Source organism: Capra hircus, chromosome 25, assembly GCF_001704415.2.
Source record: "Capra hircus breed San Clemente chromosome 25, ASM170441v1, whole genome shotgun sequence".
Classification (NCBI taxonomy): domain Eukaryota; kingdom Metazoa; phylum Chordata; class Mammalia; order Artiodactyla; family Bovidae; genus Capra; species Capra hircus.
Window position 1 is genome coordinate 13,922,809 of NC_030832.1, and position 12,545 is coordinate 13,935,353.

A 12,545-nucleotide genomic window follows, 5' to 3' on the forward strand; every position below is an offset into this window, starting at 1 on the left:
ATATGTGGCATATTATTTTACTCGTAAATGCCGGCCAAGATTAAGCTGAGATTCATCTTTGATTAATGACTTGAACAAGAATAAATTATTCTAGTTTATTACTAATTTCTACCTTATTTCTAACTCTGTCAAAAGGCGGGGGCGGGGGGAGCATTACTGCATATGTGAGCATCACAAGAGGGTTGGGGATGGGATAAAATCTATTTTTATTATTTCTAAAATTGTTTCTGGGCCAAAAATAACATTTTTGAAACAAACGGCTAGTTCTTTACCTCAGTAAAGAGAGTGATTTATTAGCAGCTCCTGTGGCAAGTGAGACCAGGATTTTCTTGCTGCCAATTTTGTATCTGTGGAGGCTATTCACCGCACCAATAGCTTCTTGTAAGTTCTCCATCTGAACCACAGCTTTGAGCTGATAATCTGTGTGGGGGCTGAGCTCAACACTCTTCACCTGCAACAGTGAAAAGAAAATAGAATGCCGATCTGCCAGAACCGTGTCCTCTTGAAACCGAAGGTCAATCACTAAGGAATTCGCCTGTGGACTTCAGTGCTGCTGTGAGGGAACCTGTCTAAACACCGCACTTCCGCCGACCACAACGGAAGCAAGCAGGATGGGTGACCTTCAGGGATGTGACACCAGCCTGGCCGCCTGTGCTCTGGCACACAGAGCTCTCCAAGGCAGGCTCAGGGGCCAAGACACACTGGGTCTTCTCCAGATCCTGCCAAAACTGAGGCAGAGCCAGTTTAAGAACCAGCAAAAGGTGCATTTTTTAGCAACCTGCAACTAAAAACTGAATCAGACACTGTAAGATGAACAAACAAAAACAGCCAACATCATTTTAGAATCCTGTTTCTGTATTTTAGCAGCTAGAGCTAACTAAAATCCATCAGTGTTTTATTTCCCAAAGAGCCACTAAATCCCTGCCAGGGACCACAAGCTCATCTCTGCCAGGCTTCTCGCTCCCTGGGGCTGCGTCCTAAAAACTGAGCAAACAGCACCAGCACGAGGAGACCCGAGTCAAAGAAGGTGTTCAAACTCGTAAAGCAACACTTACAGCCTGCCTGTGGTCATGTGTGCTGCGCCAAGTGCGCTCATCTTGAAATGCAGCAAGGGGTGGAACAAAGGCAAGAGAGAGAGTGAAAAGGTTACCTTGCCGTGCCTAGAAAATGCTTCCTGCATGAGCTGCTGCAGCTCCTTCCGGGACAACCTGTAGTCCAGGTTGCTGATCTGGACGTCAACACCATGAGCGAATGGGTCTGGGCAGTCGGCACCAACGCTCGAATGTGCAGCGTTGAAAGCAAGCGGGGATGCTCTGTTTAAGAGGTTTGGAGACAGACTCCTGCTTAAAACGTATCTAGTGAGGCTTAACAACTGTTTAGAAATGTTTTAAAACTGTTATTCTATTTAGATGTCTTTATGTCATTTAGATTTTGCTTGAAACTACATTAAAAACTGTTTTCCAAAATACAGTTTGGTTCTCAAATGTGCTTTTTCTTAAAACATCACACTGATTGGACTCATTGTCAGAAGTACTATCTGTTGACACCCTGATTAACAACAACAACAAAAATTTTACTTATCATCAAACATTCTTTTGTTGGATTATTTAAAGCTAAAGGCAGAAATTATAGGCAAGGCTGATGAATCCATTTTCCACTTTGGGTATTTATTCTTAGGAAATCAGCCTGTGATGCTAATGTCAGCCATTTACCCTCTCTCCAGCTCTGAAAAAGCCAGATATTCTTGCTGATATGTTGTGGCCTTTCTCCCTGGGAGGAAAACTTTTACATCAATTTGTAGACGCCATTTTACAGGTTCAAAGTCACTTTCAACAGTGAGTTTTCACCAACCCAGCAGAATAAATACAACGCCAGTAAGAGCTCATGAGACCTAACATGGCCTTACCGCTCCTTCTGTTTTCCGAGCTTCCAGAATTACTCAGAGTAAATTCAGAAAGCTTAAATAAGGAGTTACACAGATGGTTACAGTGGTTTACAGAGACCTTCGTTTCCCAAACAGCTTCCAATAACTACCCTACGAATACAAAGAACAAATGCATGTCGGTTTGGGCCTCTTTCTCAGTCCGATGAAGTGATAAGGGCGTAGTAAAGACATCTTAATGTGCCCCCATCACTGGCCAAGGACAGGCTTCTCTGACCTCGGCTTAGCAAGACTCCCACATGGAGGATGGAGAAAGGCAAGAAGCAATGGCCCCAAATGTTACCTGAGGAAAGGGAACTGGTGGAAGAGCGGTGGAAGCTTTCTCTTTTATTTTTATTACTATTCATAGTTCAAATATTTTCAATTTTTAAAATTTTTACTATAAATTTTTACTGGAGAAGTAAGGTTCCTTTACAATGTCATGTTAAGTTTCTACTGTACAGCAAGGTCAGCTATCCCTTCTTATTTTGGATTCCTTCCCATTTGGGTCACCAAGAGCATCAAGTAGAGTTCCTTGTGCTGTACAGCAGGCTCTCATTAGTTGCCTATTTTATACGTAGTACTAAGGTTTCTCTTTTAATTATGCACTTCCGTATTGCTTGAATTCTGCTGAACAAACAGATTACTTCATAAGCCCTTCTACTGCATACAACCACTCCACGGATCAAGACCCACTCACCGAGAAGACCAAGGCTGAGCCGTGAGCAGGGGACTCCCTTGCCTGGATACGATCAGCTTGCTAAAAGCAGACGGGTAACTCACTTGGAACAGAGTCTCCTCTTTCTCTTTCTTCTCCACCGGAGAACTGGTGACACTGCGGGCGCTGAGGCTCTCTTTCCTGGTGGAGGGAGACATTGCAGGCAGGAGGTCATGTGTTTCCCTTCACAGCAAAACAAGCAGCTACGAGGGAGAGTAACGGGACCTACTTGGGATTGGTTTTGTAAACAGATTCTGCCAACCCTGGGGCTTTAGGTGCGGGCGCTGCGGCACTTGAGCTTCTGTGAGGAGGCACCCCTGGCCGCAGGTGGCCTTGCTGGGGCTCACTGCTTCGAGTGCCAGTCTTCGACTCCAGGCGGCACAGCTCCTTAAAAGAGACAAGAGCAAGGGAGTTTAATAGTTGAAGTCTCCAAGATGTGTCAGACCTTGTACAGGAAACACCTGACTTCAAACAGTCTTGAAAATACAGGATAACAAAAAAAGTATAGACACACCAAAAGCAGGTGAGCATGTCAAACAGAGAGCCCACGAAAGCAAACCTAGCATAAACTTCAGAAAGCAAGAGGTGTCAGTTACCTGTAAACTTTTCACGTTGGTGTTTTTGGTAGCAGATCCAGAATTTGCCTGCAACCCTTTTCCAGGTGCAGCTTTGGCACTGGAAGGTGACTCGCTTATATCTTTGATGAGGCACAGTTTTGGATTCTTAAGTTTCTTGGGAGACTTCACTTTATCAGCAGTTGCATTTGAACTCTTGGTTTCACAGAGTTCGCTGCTTTTTGGAGTAAATGACACGATGATCCTGTTACCAAAAACATCTTCATTTTCCATTCGCTTCAGAGCCCGTTCCGCGCTGTCTCGGTTTATGAAGCGGAGGATGGCGCTGCAGCCTGTGATGTTCAGCACTTTCCCACCACAGTTATCGGACAGGCGTCTGAGCCTGTTGCTGATGCTCTTGCCGTCTTTGTTGGCTGGTAGGTTATAAACGTAGAGCAGAGTGTGGCACTGTGGACACAGACAAAGTGTTAAAACAGGTGGACTCAGGGGCCCACGCTCAATTACAAAGAACAATGATCTCCAAACTACAGTGACCTCAGGGGAAGGAGAACAGAGATTTCCATGGGAAAGGATACACATACTTAGACCGAAAAACACAGGGGGGAAAAAAGAAGAAATGTATCTAAAATTATCACTCTGGTGAATTAGAAAAAATATGTGGCAAGATTTAATGTTCTGAATAATCAGGTTTGTTTTTTTTTTAATCATAAGGAATAAGGATCTCTACAATGGGTAACCTCTCACCTAAGACACTACATTTGACTTAAAGGCCTTCCAGATTAAAACAGGGAGTGCCAAACAGAAGCAGAGGGAGGAAATGTACCTACAGCCAGAAGACATAAAGAATAACAACAAAAGTGAATTAGGGGTGCAGCTCCAAAGCTTGAAACAGGTACTGCCAACTGCAGACCATCCTAAGCATGTGTTTCATCTCGGGCCAGGCTCTGAGCTCACCGGGTATCACGGCGTGCAGAGGGACAAGCACCGCAAGCGCCTGAATCTGGAAGCAATCACGGTGGGACCTCCAGCGGCTTGAATTTTTTTCTACTTCCTCCTCACTAAAATGAGGAGGCTGGGTGAGATCATTCCTAAAGTGCTTCCTTAACTCTCAAGTTATTAAAGTATGTTAAAACTGCATTTCACGAATGGGACTGCCCACCCTTCTGGACCATCCACGCTACAGCTCCTTTCTATTATTATTCACGTGTGTTAGTCACTCAGTCATGACCGTGACCCCAGGGACTGCAGCCCACCAGGCTCCTCTGTCCATGGGATTCTCCAGGCGAGAGTAATGGAGTGGGTTGCCATTCCCTTCTCCAGGGGATCTTCCTGACCTGGGGATGGAACTCGAGTCTCCCGCAATGCAGGCGGATTCTTTACCATCTGATCCACCAGGGAAGCCATATATATTCTCCAAACAGCTTAAACACAAGTTCAGTGTCCCAGTAAACATCTTATCCTAAATCAAGACTGTGAGAAATGCTCGTCCTGCTGGAAACACGTGCACACTCTCCTATAAAGTGGCTTATCAGGGTGACAGGTGTAGTGCCCACTACTCCTGTGTTCGTGCATGGCAGGGTCTGCAACCAAAGACGATAGGCTCAGAGACCGGCTGGAGCTTCAGGAATAAGTGCCGCAACGGTACAATCATTCTGTTTATTTGGCTCCAACCACATCAAGATATGCAAGCCATCATCATGTTCTTTACCCTTAAAACTTGGGCACAAACAGTAGTAACTCTCATTCCATTACTGCCATACACCTCACACAAAACACTGCTAACTGGCAAGTGGTTGTCAGTAAGGTGAATCTAAAAGTCAGTTTCCTGTATTTTGAAAAATATAAAAGCAAAATTTACACACTGGGTTTCCCTGGTGGTACAATGGATAGGTATCTGCCTGCCAATGCAGGGGATATGAGTTTAATGCCTGGTCCAGGAAGATTTCACATTCCATGGAGCAACTAAGCCTGCGTGCCGCAACCACTGAGCCTGAGCGCTGCAATGACTGAAAACTGAGTGCCCAGAGCCTGTGCTCCACAAGAGAGGCCAGCACAGTGAGAAGCCCGTGCACTGTGACAAAGAGCAGCCCCCGCTCGCTGCAGCTAGAAACAGCCCATGAGCAGCAGCAAAGACTCCGCACACACACAAGAAGTAGAACAAAAAGATTCACACAGATCAGTTCTCTGTATATCTATAAGAGAATGGAAGGTTTCCAGGCCTATTTCAAAATCTAGCCAGCCTACTACAAAGAACACCCTCACCTGGGCTTGGACACCCATAATGGAGGACTGCCTTGAGTCTCCACAATCTTTACTGGACTACAGCAGAGAGAACACAAACCCACTTACCGGCATTTTTAGTGGTAACCTGGGGGGCAGGTCAGAAATGAACTCTTCAAATCTGATCAGCTCGTTGGCGTGATGCAGCAGTGCTTCTGAGGCCTGGTTTTTATGGACCAAAATTATATGGAAACCATGCCTGTGTCTCAGGTCACTAAGTTCCAATGCGAAATTGACGTCAGCTGAAAGACAGGGTAAAGCCCACCCCCATCTCCACAGATTAGAAACACTTGACAGACAGGCACCTCTAATAACGCCCACTGAGAAGAAAGGAACAGCAGGACTGTGTTCAAAGCGGCCCCCAACCCCTTTTTAGAATAGGAACAAATTTCATATCAGACGAATTAACATGGTAAGACAATTTTACCATAGATTCATGCAGAACTCCCAAGACACATTACTTTTAGTAGTAAAAAGGAGCAAATATTAATGTTCTGGGGAGCCCCAACTTCATCTTGGATTTTTCTTTTAAATAAGCAAAATGGAGCCCAGGACTAAAACAAACAAACAAAAATTACATTTTCTTTAATAAACTTGGCCCTGCAAGAATCCTTACTCAAATTCCCCGGAGAAAAATACAGAAATCCATGTAGTTCCTTTTTTTTTTTTTAACGGTTTTCAAAGGTAAGCATAAACATATCCCATGTATTTCAGCATCTTTGGGGGCACATTTTATTTGAACATATTCTGGCTTCTATGATAGTTCACACATAGAGAGTTTAGCCGAAATTAGCAGATGTTTCTACACTTACTTGACACAAGAACCACAGTGGCGGGAGCGGTGTGAGTATTTGCAAACCTTCGGAGGCTCTGGCGGAGCTTGTCGTCAGCAGCGTTCTTTGCAGTAGCATTGATGTGGGCAACGGTTACCTGCATTAATTTATAATAAGGATAAATGAGAAAGAGCTGAGGTTAGAAAATCGCTACACATTCTGCCCACATCTTAACAGACAGTTCTTGAGGAACCTTTGGTTTCTATTGCCACTCAGGGATGGAAAAAAAAATTACAATCAAATCTCAATAATTTCACATTCAGTTCTCCAGACAAATTAACTGTATTCATTATTATCCCTACTTTCATCTCTAACCTGCTTTTGCATTTCATCCATCCCCCTTTCAGAATAGAAAGTGAAATTTGTAGTTAAATTAGCTTTCGCTACCATCTTTTGCCAACAATGTGTGGGTGGCAGAGATTTGATATACGACTGAGGTAAGACTCGGGGCTGTGTTTGATGTTATTAGCTTCCAGCTTAAGAGAACAGAGTTTGGGGTCAATCTGCAAGTTAAATCCAAGTTCATCCACTTACTGGCCATGTGATCTTAAAAAGTTGCTTAACCACTTGGGCCCTTTCATTTGTAAATTCCAAATAATAAATCCTATGAGCATTGGCAGAGCAGTTATGAAAATCAAAGGGAATGATGTATATAGAATCACTATCCTAGGAAAGCACCAATCGCAGGTAAGCAGACTTGCTAGGAAATCAGGCATGATTAGATGATTTCAGGTACTTAAATCATCTTTCCCTAGTTTCTTTTATTTACAAACTTAGCACAAACACATATTATTAATAACAAATTTTCAACTGGAGTTCTTAAAAAAAAAAACATGTGTTTATTCTTCTACTAAGATAAAATAAAAAAGAAAAAAGAATTTTTATCTACCTGGCAATTATTCAGCTCTTGAATAACTTCTTTATTTTCTTTACTGATGTCACATACGCAAATGAATTCTGCTTCTCTGTGGCCTTTAAAAAACTTCTCCCGGATTCTCTGTACAACTGCAGTAGCTGAGCGGCCAGAAGGGACTGAGCAGTTTTCAATATCCCAGAAAACCCCGATGGGGGGCAAGTTCTCTAGCATCTGTCCGGCCAGCGCAACTTCTGGTGACCCTTGAGAAATGTGAACACATTTGATTACACACAGCAAAAAACAGGTTAAGATATTGAAGATACCAGGTAGCTACCTGTCCTTCCCAGGGGCAGGAAAATGAAATTATAGATTGATGTTAAATTTAAGGATGCCAACCTCACTGGCTGGCCCAGTAGACAACCTCAAGTTGCCAAAGTATCTAAGCATTAACTCCCTTTTCAGGAGAGAACATATCCAAAGGTCAATTTACTTTAGGCCCACGATCAATCCATCATAAAGTGTGAGCCATCCTCATGCTGACTGGGTGTGCTCCTCAACACTAATACACAGGTGACTGGACACTGCCCTCTGGGGCCTGTCGTCATGCTGGGCCCACACCTCATTCAGTGTGGGAGAACAATGAAAACGAATGGTGAAGGTGTTATAGCCCTTGACTTTTAATGACTTTTAACACTGATCCAACTTTTGAAAAAATGTTTTTAAAAGATAAAATATCATAACAGCTACTTTTGGGGGAAATGATCTTAGGTTTTCAAATACTGTTTTTTTTGTCAGCCATTTCTAAATACTAATTATGTCTGGGCAACATACAACAAACAAGTGTGATTATGAACCTAAGTTGACACCACGTCCCTTCCAGCACTCATTTCTCCTCATATACTTCCCGATTCTCTATACACAGCTTCTGATCTCAAACAGCCCCAGCTTAACATAAATGGCAACTGACCTACTGGTCTATAAGGGGAAGAAGATTTTACCAACAGATGGAAATGGAGACACATGCACAAGAGTTTTAGAACCACAAGGAACCTTTTAAAGGCAGTTAAATGCCGTGTTAGTATCAGATACTGAAAACTTTAAATTGCACTTCATACGATGCTGTCATTTACCAAATTTCGAAGCAGCTTTGCCTAGACTGGTCGCCAATAACAACGTGGTCTCCTTTCCTGTTCCTTTGGTTCCACAGCCATTACACAGAGGAACAGTAACAGGTGCAGTCTGAGTATTTGGAGGTGGTATATTTGGCCAGACTTTAGCAGCATCAATTATACTATTTCTTGCCGGCTGTTATTTTTTAAAAAGAGGAGGAAGTTTCAGATACATTATTTCAGAACTTAAAGAGTTACACATAACAACTGAAAATACATTCTAAGTGTTTCTCCTTTCCACCTGCTAACCTCTGATAAAATGTATGTTCAAATCACCTTTCCCAGAACTACCAAAGCATAAACTCACTTTAAAGTGACCTGAAATGATCAGGGAAGATATTCACACAATTAGACCTTAACATTCTGGGGCATGTGTCTGTTACAGTAGAAACCCTCAGACACACTTCACAAAAAAAGGAAGTTAAAAGTCTTTACTTGAGCCCCAGGTGTGACAGAGGCCAAATTTCAAGTTCCCCCAATTACTACAAAAGGACAACATGCAGCCATCTATATTACATGAATGGGTCCATGTAGCAGGTGAGCATTAGTTTTAAGAAATTCCAGTTGTGCTCCAGCCTTTAAAAATAAGAGAGCACAAGTCTTTGCCAAGCTGGGCTTCCATTTAGGAAACAGATTTATTACATGAGACTCTAAAAGCATGAACTGAATAATTACACTACACTTTTCTGAACAGTCCCTCCCACTGTACCCTTTGCTTTCTTTCTGAACCACAAGAAGTTATGCTGATGGGGAGAAAGCCACATCATGAAAGAGTCTTCAACCCCACATAGAAAACCAAGATTGTTTTTCTTTTAAAGATAAAAGTCATTTTATTTTTAAAAAGTCATTCCTCAAACCTTAGCTGCACCCAACATAACAAATAAAAAGATACAAACCTTGTTGAGACAGTCTTCGCAGTAAAGTGAGCCCTTTAAACAAACTGGAGGTACCACATTTAGGTGCAAAGAGTTGGTGCATAAGTGAGGCGTGAGCTCCGACTGTGAAATGTGTTCTTCCAAGTGCCCGGGAGCCCCACTTGTGAAATCAGAACAGGGGAAATAGCCCGCAGAGGAAGAACAGCCCTGGAGAGCCGGAAACTGATGCAGCTTGTGCGCGTTACCATGACACGCCTGGAAATGGAGCTTCCCACAACAGGGCAGGTGCTTGCAGGAAGAGAGGTTACTTTCTAGACACATGCTGGGGAAGTCGCTTGCAACGCCGGCCAAGGTGTTCCTAGCTGAGGCATTCTGGAGTGGAGGCGCAGACTGGAAAGCAAGCCCTGACCCTACCTGACACGTGATTGTCCTGGTGCTCTGCGAGTCTAACAGGGCGCCCGGGGGAACCAAGCTACCAGCCCCTCCGCCACTGCCACCACCAAAACGCACTGGCGAAGTGGAAGGGTCATTAGTGCAATGGGCACAGCAGCTTACTTTGGGGACAGCTGAAAGCTGTACTTTAGGTTGCTGAAGAGAGCGGATATCTGGAAGTGGGACTGCTGGGAAAAGTTTAGAGCCAGCATGAAGGGGAGATGGTACATCCTTTAGTTCCACAGCAACTTTCTTGTTCTCCATGTAACCTTTCTGAGGAAAGAAAAGCAGAACACAAGTTAATTTTATGAGGCCGGTGACTTGGGGTTACTCACAACTGACTGCATTAAAAATGAACACTGTTCAAACCTTATTTACACCACTCGATCATAACCACACAAACGGAATGGCAGCTAAAACCAGGAGTGCTCTTCAGTGGGAGGTGAACACTGAAACAGACAACTAAAATTAAGACTGTGTCCTTCCTGAATTTTAAGAGACTGGGGGAGGAGGTCTGTTCCCATATTTAACAAGCCTGGTTAACCATCCATGTCTCACTGGCTTCCCTTTGATAACTTCCCCTTGCCTCTCAGTGTCTTCTGCAGACAAAACAGGTGGTATGAAAAGCACCATAGTCACAACAGTACTCACTAAAGACAGCTTATGAGCAAAGCGCTGTAAGGAAGATACTAAATAGTTCTTGCAGTCAGATCATAGGTGGTTTTATCAGAGTCTAATTAGAGTCTAATAATAAAATAGGTGGTTTTATTAGGAGAGAAGATATCAAACACTATGGATGAGATCGGTCATCTGCCCAAGTGGCCCATCCATGAATAGATCTTAAACATGTTACTAATGACATTTAGCAAACCATGGGACATCATGAACTAAAGCCATAACGCCAACAACTATTTTGTAGCCAGTGGAAAGAATCTGAGTAATAAGGAAACCACCTGGGAAACAGACAGGAGAAATAGTTTATCATACGTCTCCAACATAGACACTTGAGGCTGGTCCATTTATTAAGATTATAGCATAGCCCTGGTGTCAGAGACCTGGGTTTGAATGTGATACTAGTTTTACGACCTTGGGTAAGTGACTTAACCTAATCTCTCCATGCTTCAATCCTGTCATCCTTCAACTGGGAACAGAATGTACCTACTACATTTGTGAGAAGGATAAAATGAAATAGTGCACCTCAAGTGCTCAGCAGAGTACCTGGCCACTGAAAGGTGGTGCAGTGGGGTGGGGGTGGGGGGGTGTCCAACCAATCAACAGCTTTTACTGGCTGAGTGCAGACACAATTAAGATGAACAGGATGCCCTGATACAGTGACTGAGCCATACTCATCCCTTAGAGCACAGAAGGGTCCATCTGGCTGCTAAGATTTCACTCCTGCTGATTTTACACTCACCTGGGAGGGTATATTCATATGGGAGAAATTCGGACTTTTAAGATTTTTCCTAAAAGGGAGGTAACAGTGATGGTCTGACCAGTCAAAAAGTAGTGTGTTCTACCCTTGTGGTAACTACAATTCAGGCTGGAAATGAACTCACTGGCATTCTGATGGATTTAGACCTGGCTCTCGTGGGCAAGGTTACTCTGAGTTGGGCTTCCTGAATGTATTCAATTCTGGGTGCCACTGACAAAATCAAGACTCTGCATCTGGAAAGGTGACGGCACTTCTGTGTCAAGTGACTCCTTCAGGCCCCAGATCTGCCACCCTGGACCCCTGCCTGAAGCTGCCAGCCCTCAGCGCAGACTGTCCCTGAACTAAAATACTCTGAAATAACTCCAGTTACTGATGCCATGCAACAAAGGCAGCTATGCAATGAAAATGTGGAGATGACAGGGAACTGATTTTTTTTTAAAGTCTGTTATTAATACTCTCATATAAATTCATAGTAAAGTCTCATTTAATTCCCAAGCACAAGAGAAAAAAAAAAGGTGATAACATGATACAGCAAATGAAGTCAGATAAAGTCAACATCATTATGAAAAGACAAAAAAGGAAGTCCCAGATATATTTAAATATTCAAGAGAAATCCTGAACAGAAAAAGATCAACAAGGTCATACAATCTTTCTGTGATTTTAAGACACAAAATTCAGAAGGCTACAGTAAAATAAAATCTATTTTGTACTTCCCTCCCGTTTTATCCTAAAATGTGGATTGTCATCTTTGGAATCTGTGACTTTAATGAGAAACAAATCTTTCCCAAATTTCAACATCATACCTTTAAAGCATCTAATGTTACTTATTACTACAGGATTTAAAAAACTGTACCCTCACTGAGTCAGGAATTACAATAATGTGCTACAAGAAGTAATACACGCAGGACACAAGGGAAAACTCAGCACAGACTCCAGGGCGAGAGACTGCCCCAGACCAAACGCGTCGCTCATCTATTTGCATAAGGAATTTGCTGTGGCCTTAGTCTTGCACATAGTTACCGTTTGGGGACTAAGTGGCAACGTTTGCTCAGGACGAGAAAAGCAGTTAGAGAATTTCCAAAGCCATGGCTTAGCATCGTTATCTTGTTGAAGCCATCCAACTGTTCTACTGCAGGGGTTCTCAGCTCCGCTTCCTTCCATCATACAGCCATGCGGAGTGGTTCAACATCCTTTCATCTTTCTTTTCTTTCATTCTTCCACCCTGTTAAGAATGAAGTTTCAACGTTATTCATTTGTGTAAGCACAGATTTCATTACTGAAATGTAAGACAACAACTATATTTACGGCGCACTGTTTTTGTTTAGTCACTAAGCTGTGTCCAACTTTCGTGAACCCACAGACTGTAGCCCACCAGGCTCCTCTGTTCATGGGATTTCCTAGGTAAGAATACTGGAGTGGGTTGCCTTCTCCTTCTCCAGGGGATCTTTCTGACC

General features: G+C 43.2%; 1 protein-coding gene across 2 annotated transcripts in view; it reads right to left on the reverse strand.

Moving 5' to 3' along the window:
• Window positions 1–12,545, reverse strand: part of KIAA0430 (KIAA0430 ortholog) — a 39,717-nt gene that overhangs the window by 22,455 nt on the left and 4,717 nt on the right. Inside the window, exons 2-12 of one of the 2 annotated variants that reach the window (XM_018040667.1) lie at window positions 12,112–12,313; window positions 9,783–9,932; window positions 8,314–8,488; window positions 7,217–7,443; window positions 6,307–6,424; window positions 5,564–5,736; window positions 3,236–3,661; window positions 2,869–3,026; window positions 2,622–2,780; window positions 1,151–1,313; window positions 273–451 (exon numbers count right to left, since the gene is read on the reverse strand). In XM_018040667.1, coding sequence (XP_017896156.1) covers window positions 273–451; window positions 1,151–1,313; window positions 2,622–2,780; window positions 2,869–3,026; window positions 3,236–3,661; window positions 5,564–5,736; window positions 6,307–6,424; window positions 7,217–7,443; window positions 8,314–8,488; window positions 9,783–9,932; window positions 12,112–12,255 — 2,072 coding nt within the window. In that variant the 5' untranslated portion in view covers window positions 12,256–12,313. Of the gene's footprint in view, window positions 1–272; window positions 452–1,150; window positions 1,314–2,621; window positions 2,781–2,868; window positions 3,027–3,235; window positions 3,662–5,563; window positions 5,737–6,306; window positions 6,425–7,216; window positions 7,444–8,313; window positions 8,489–9,248; window positions 9,933–12,111; window positions 12,314–12,545 lie in introns of both variants that reach the window. The other variant, XM_018040666.1, reaches the window with a different exon arrangement.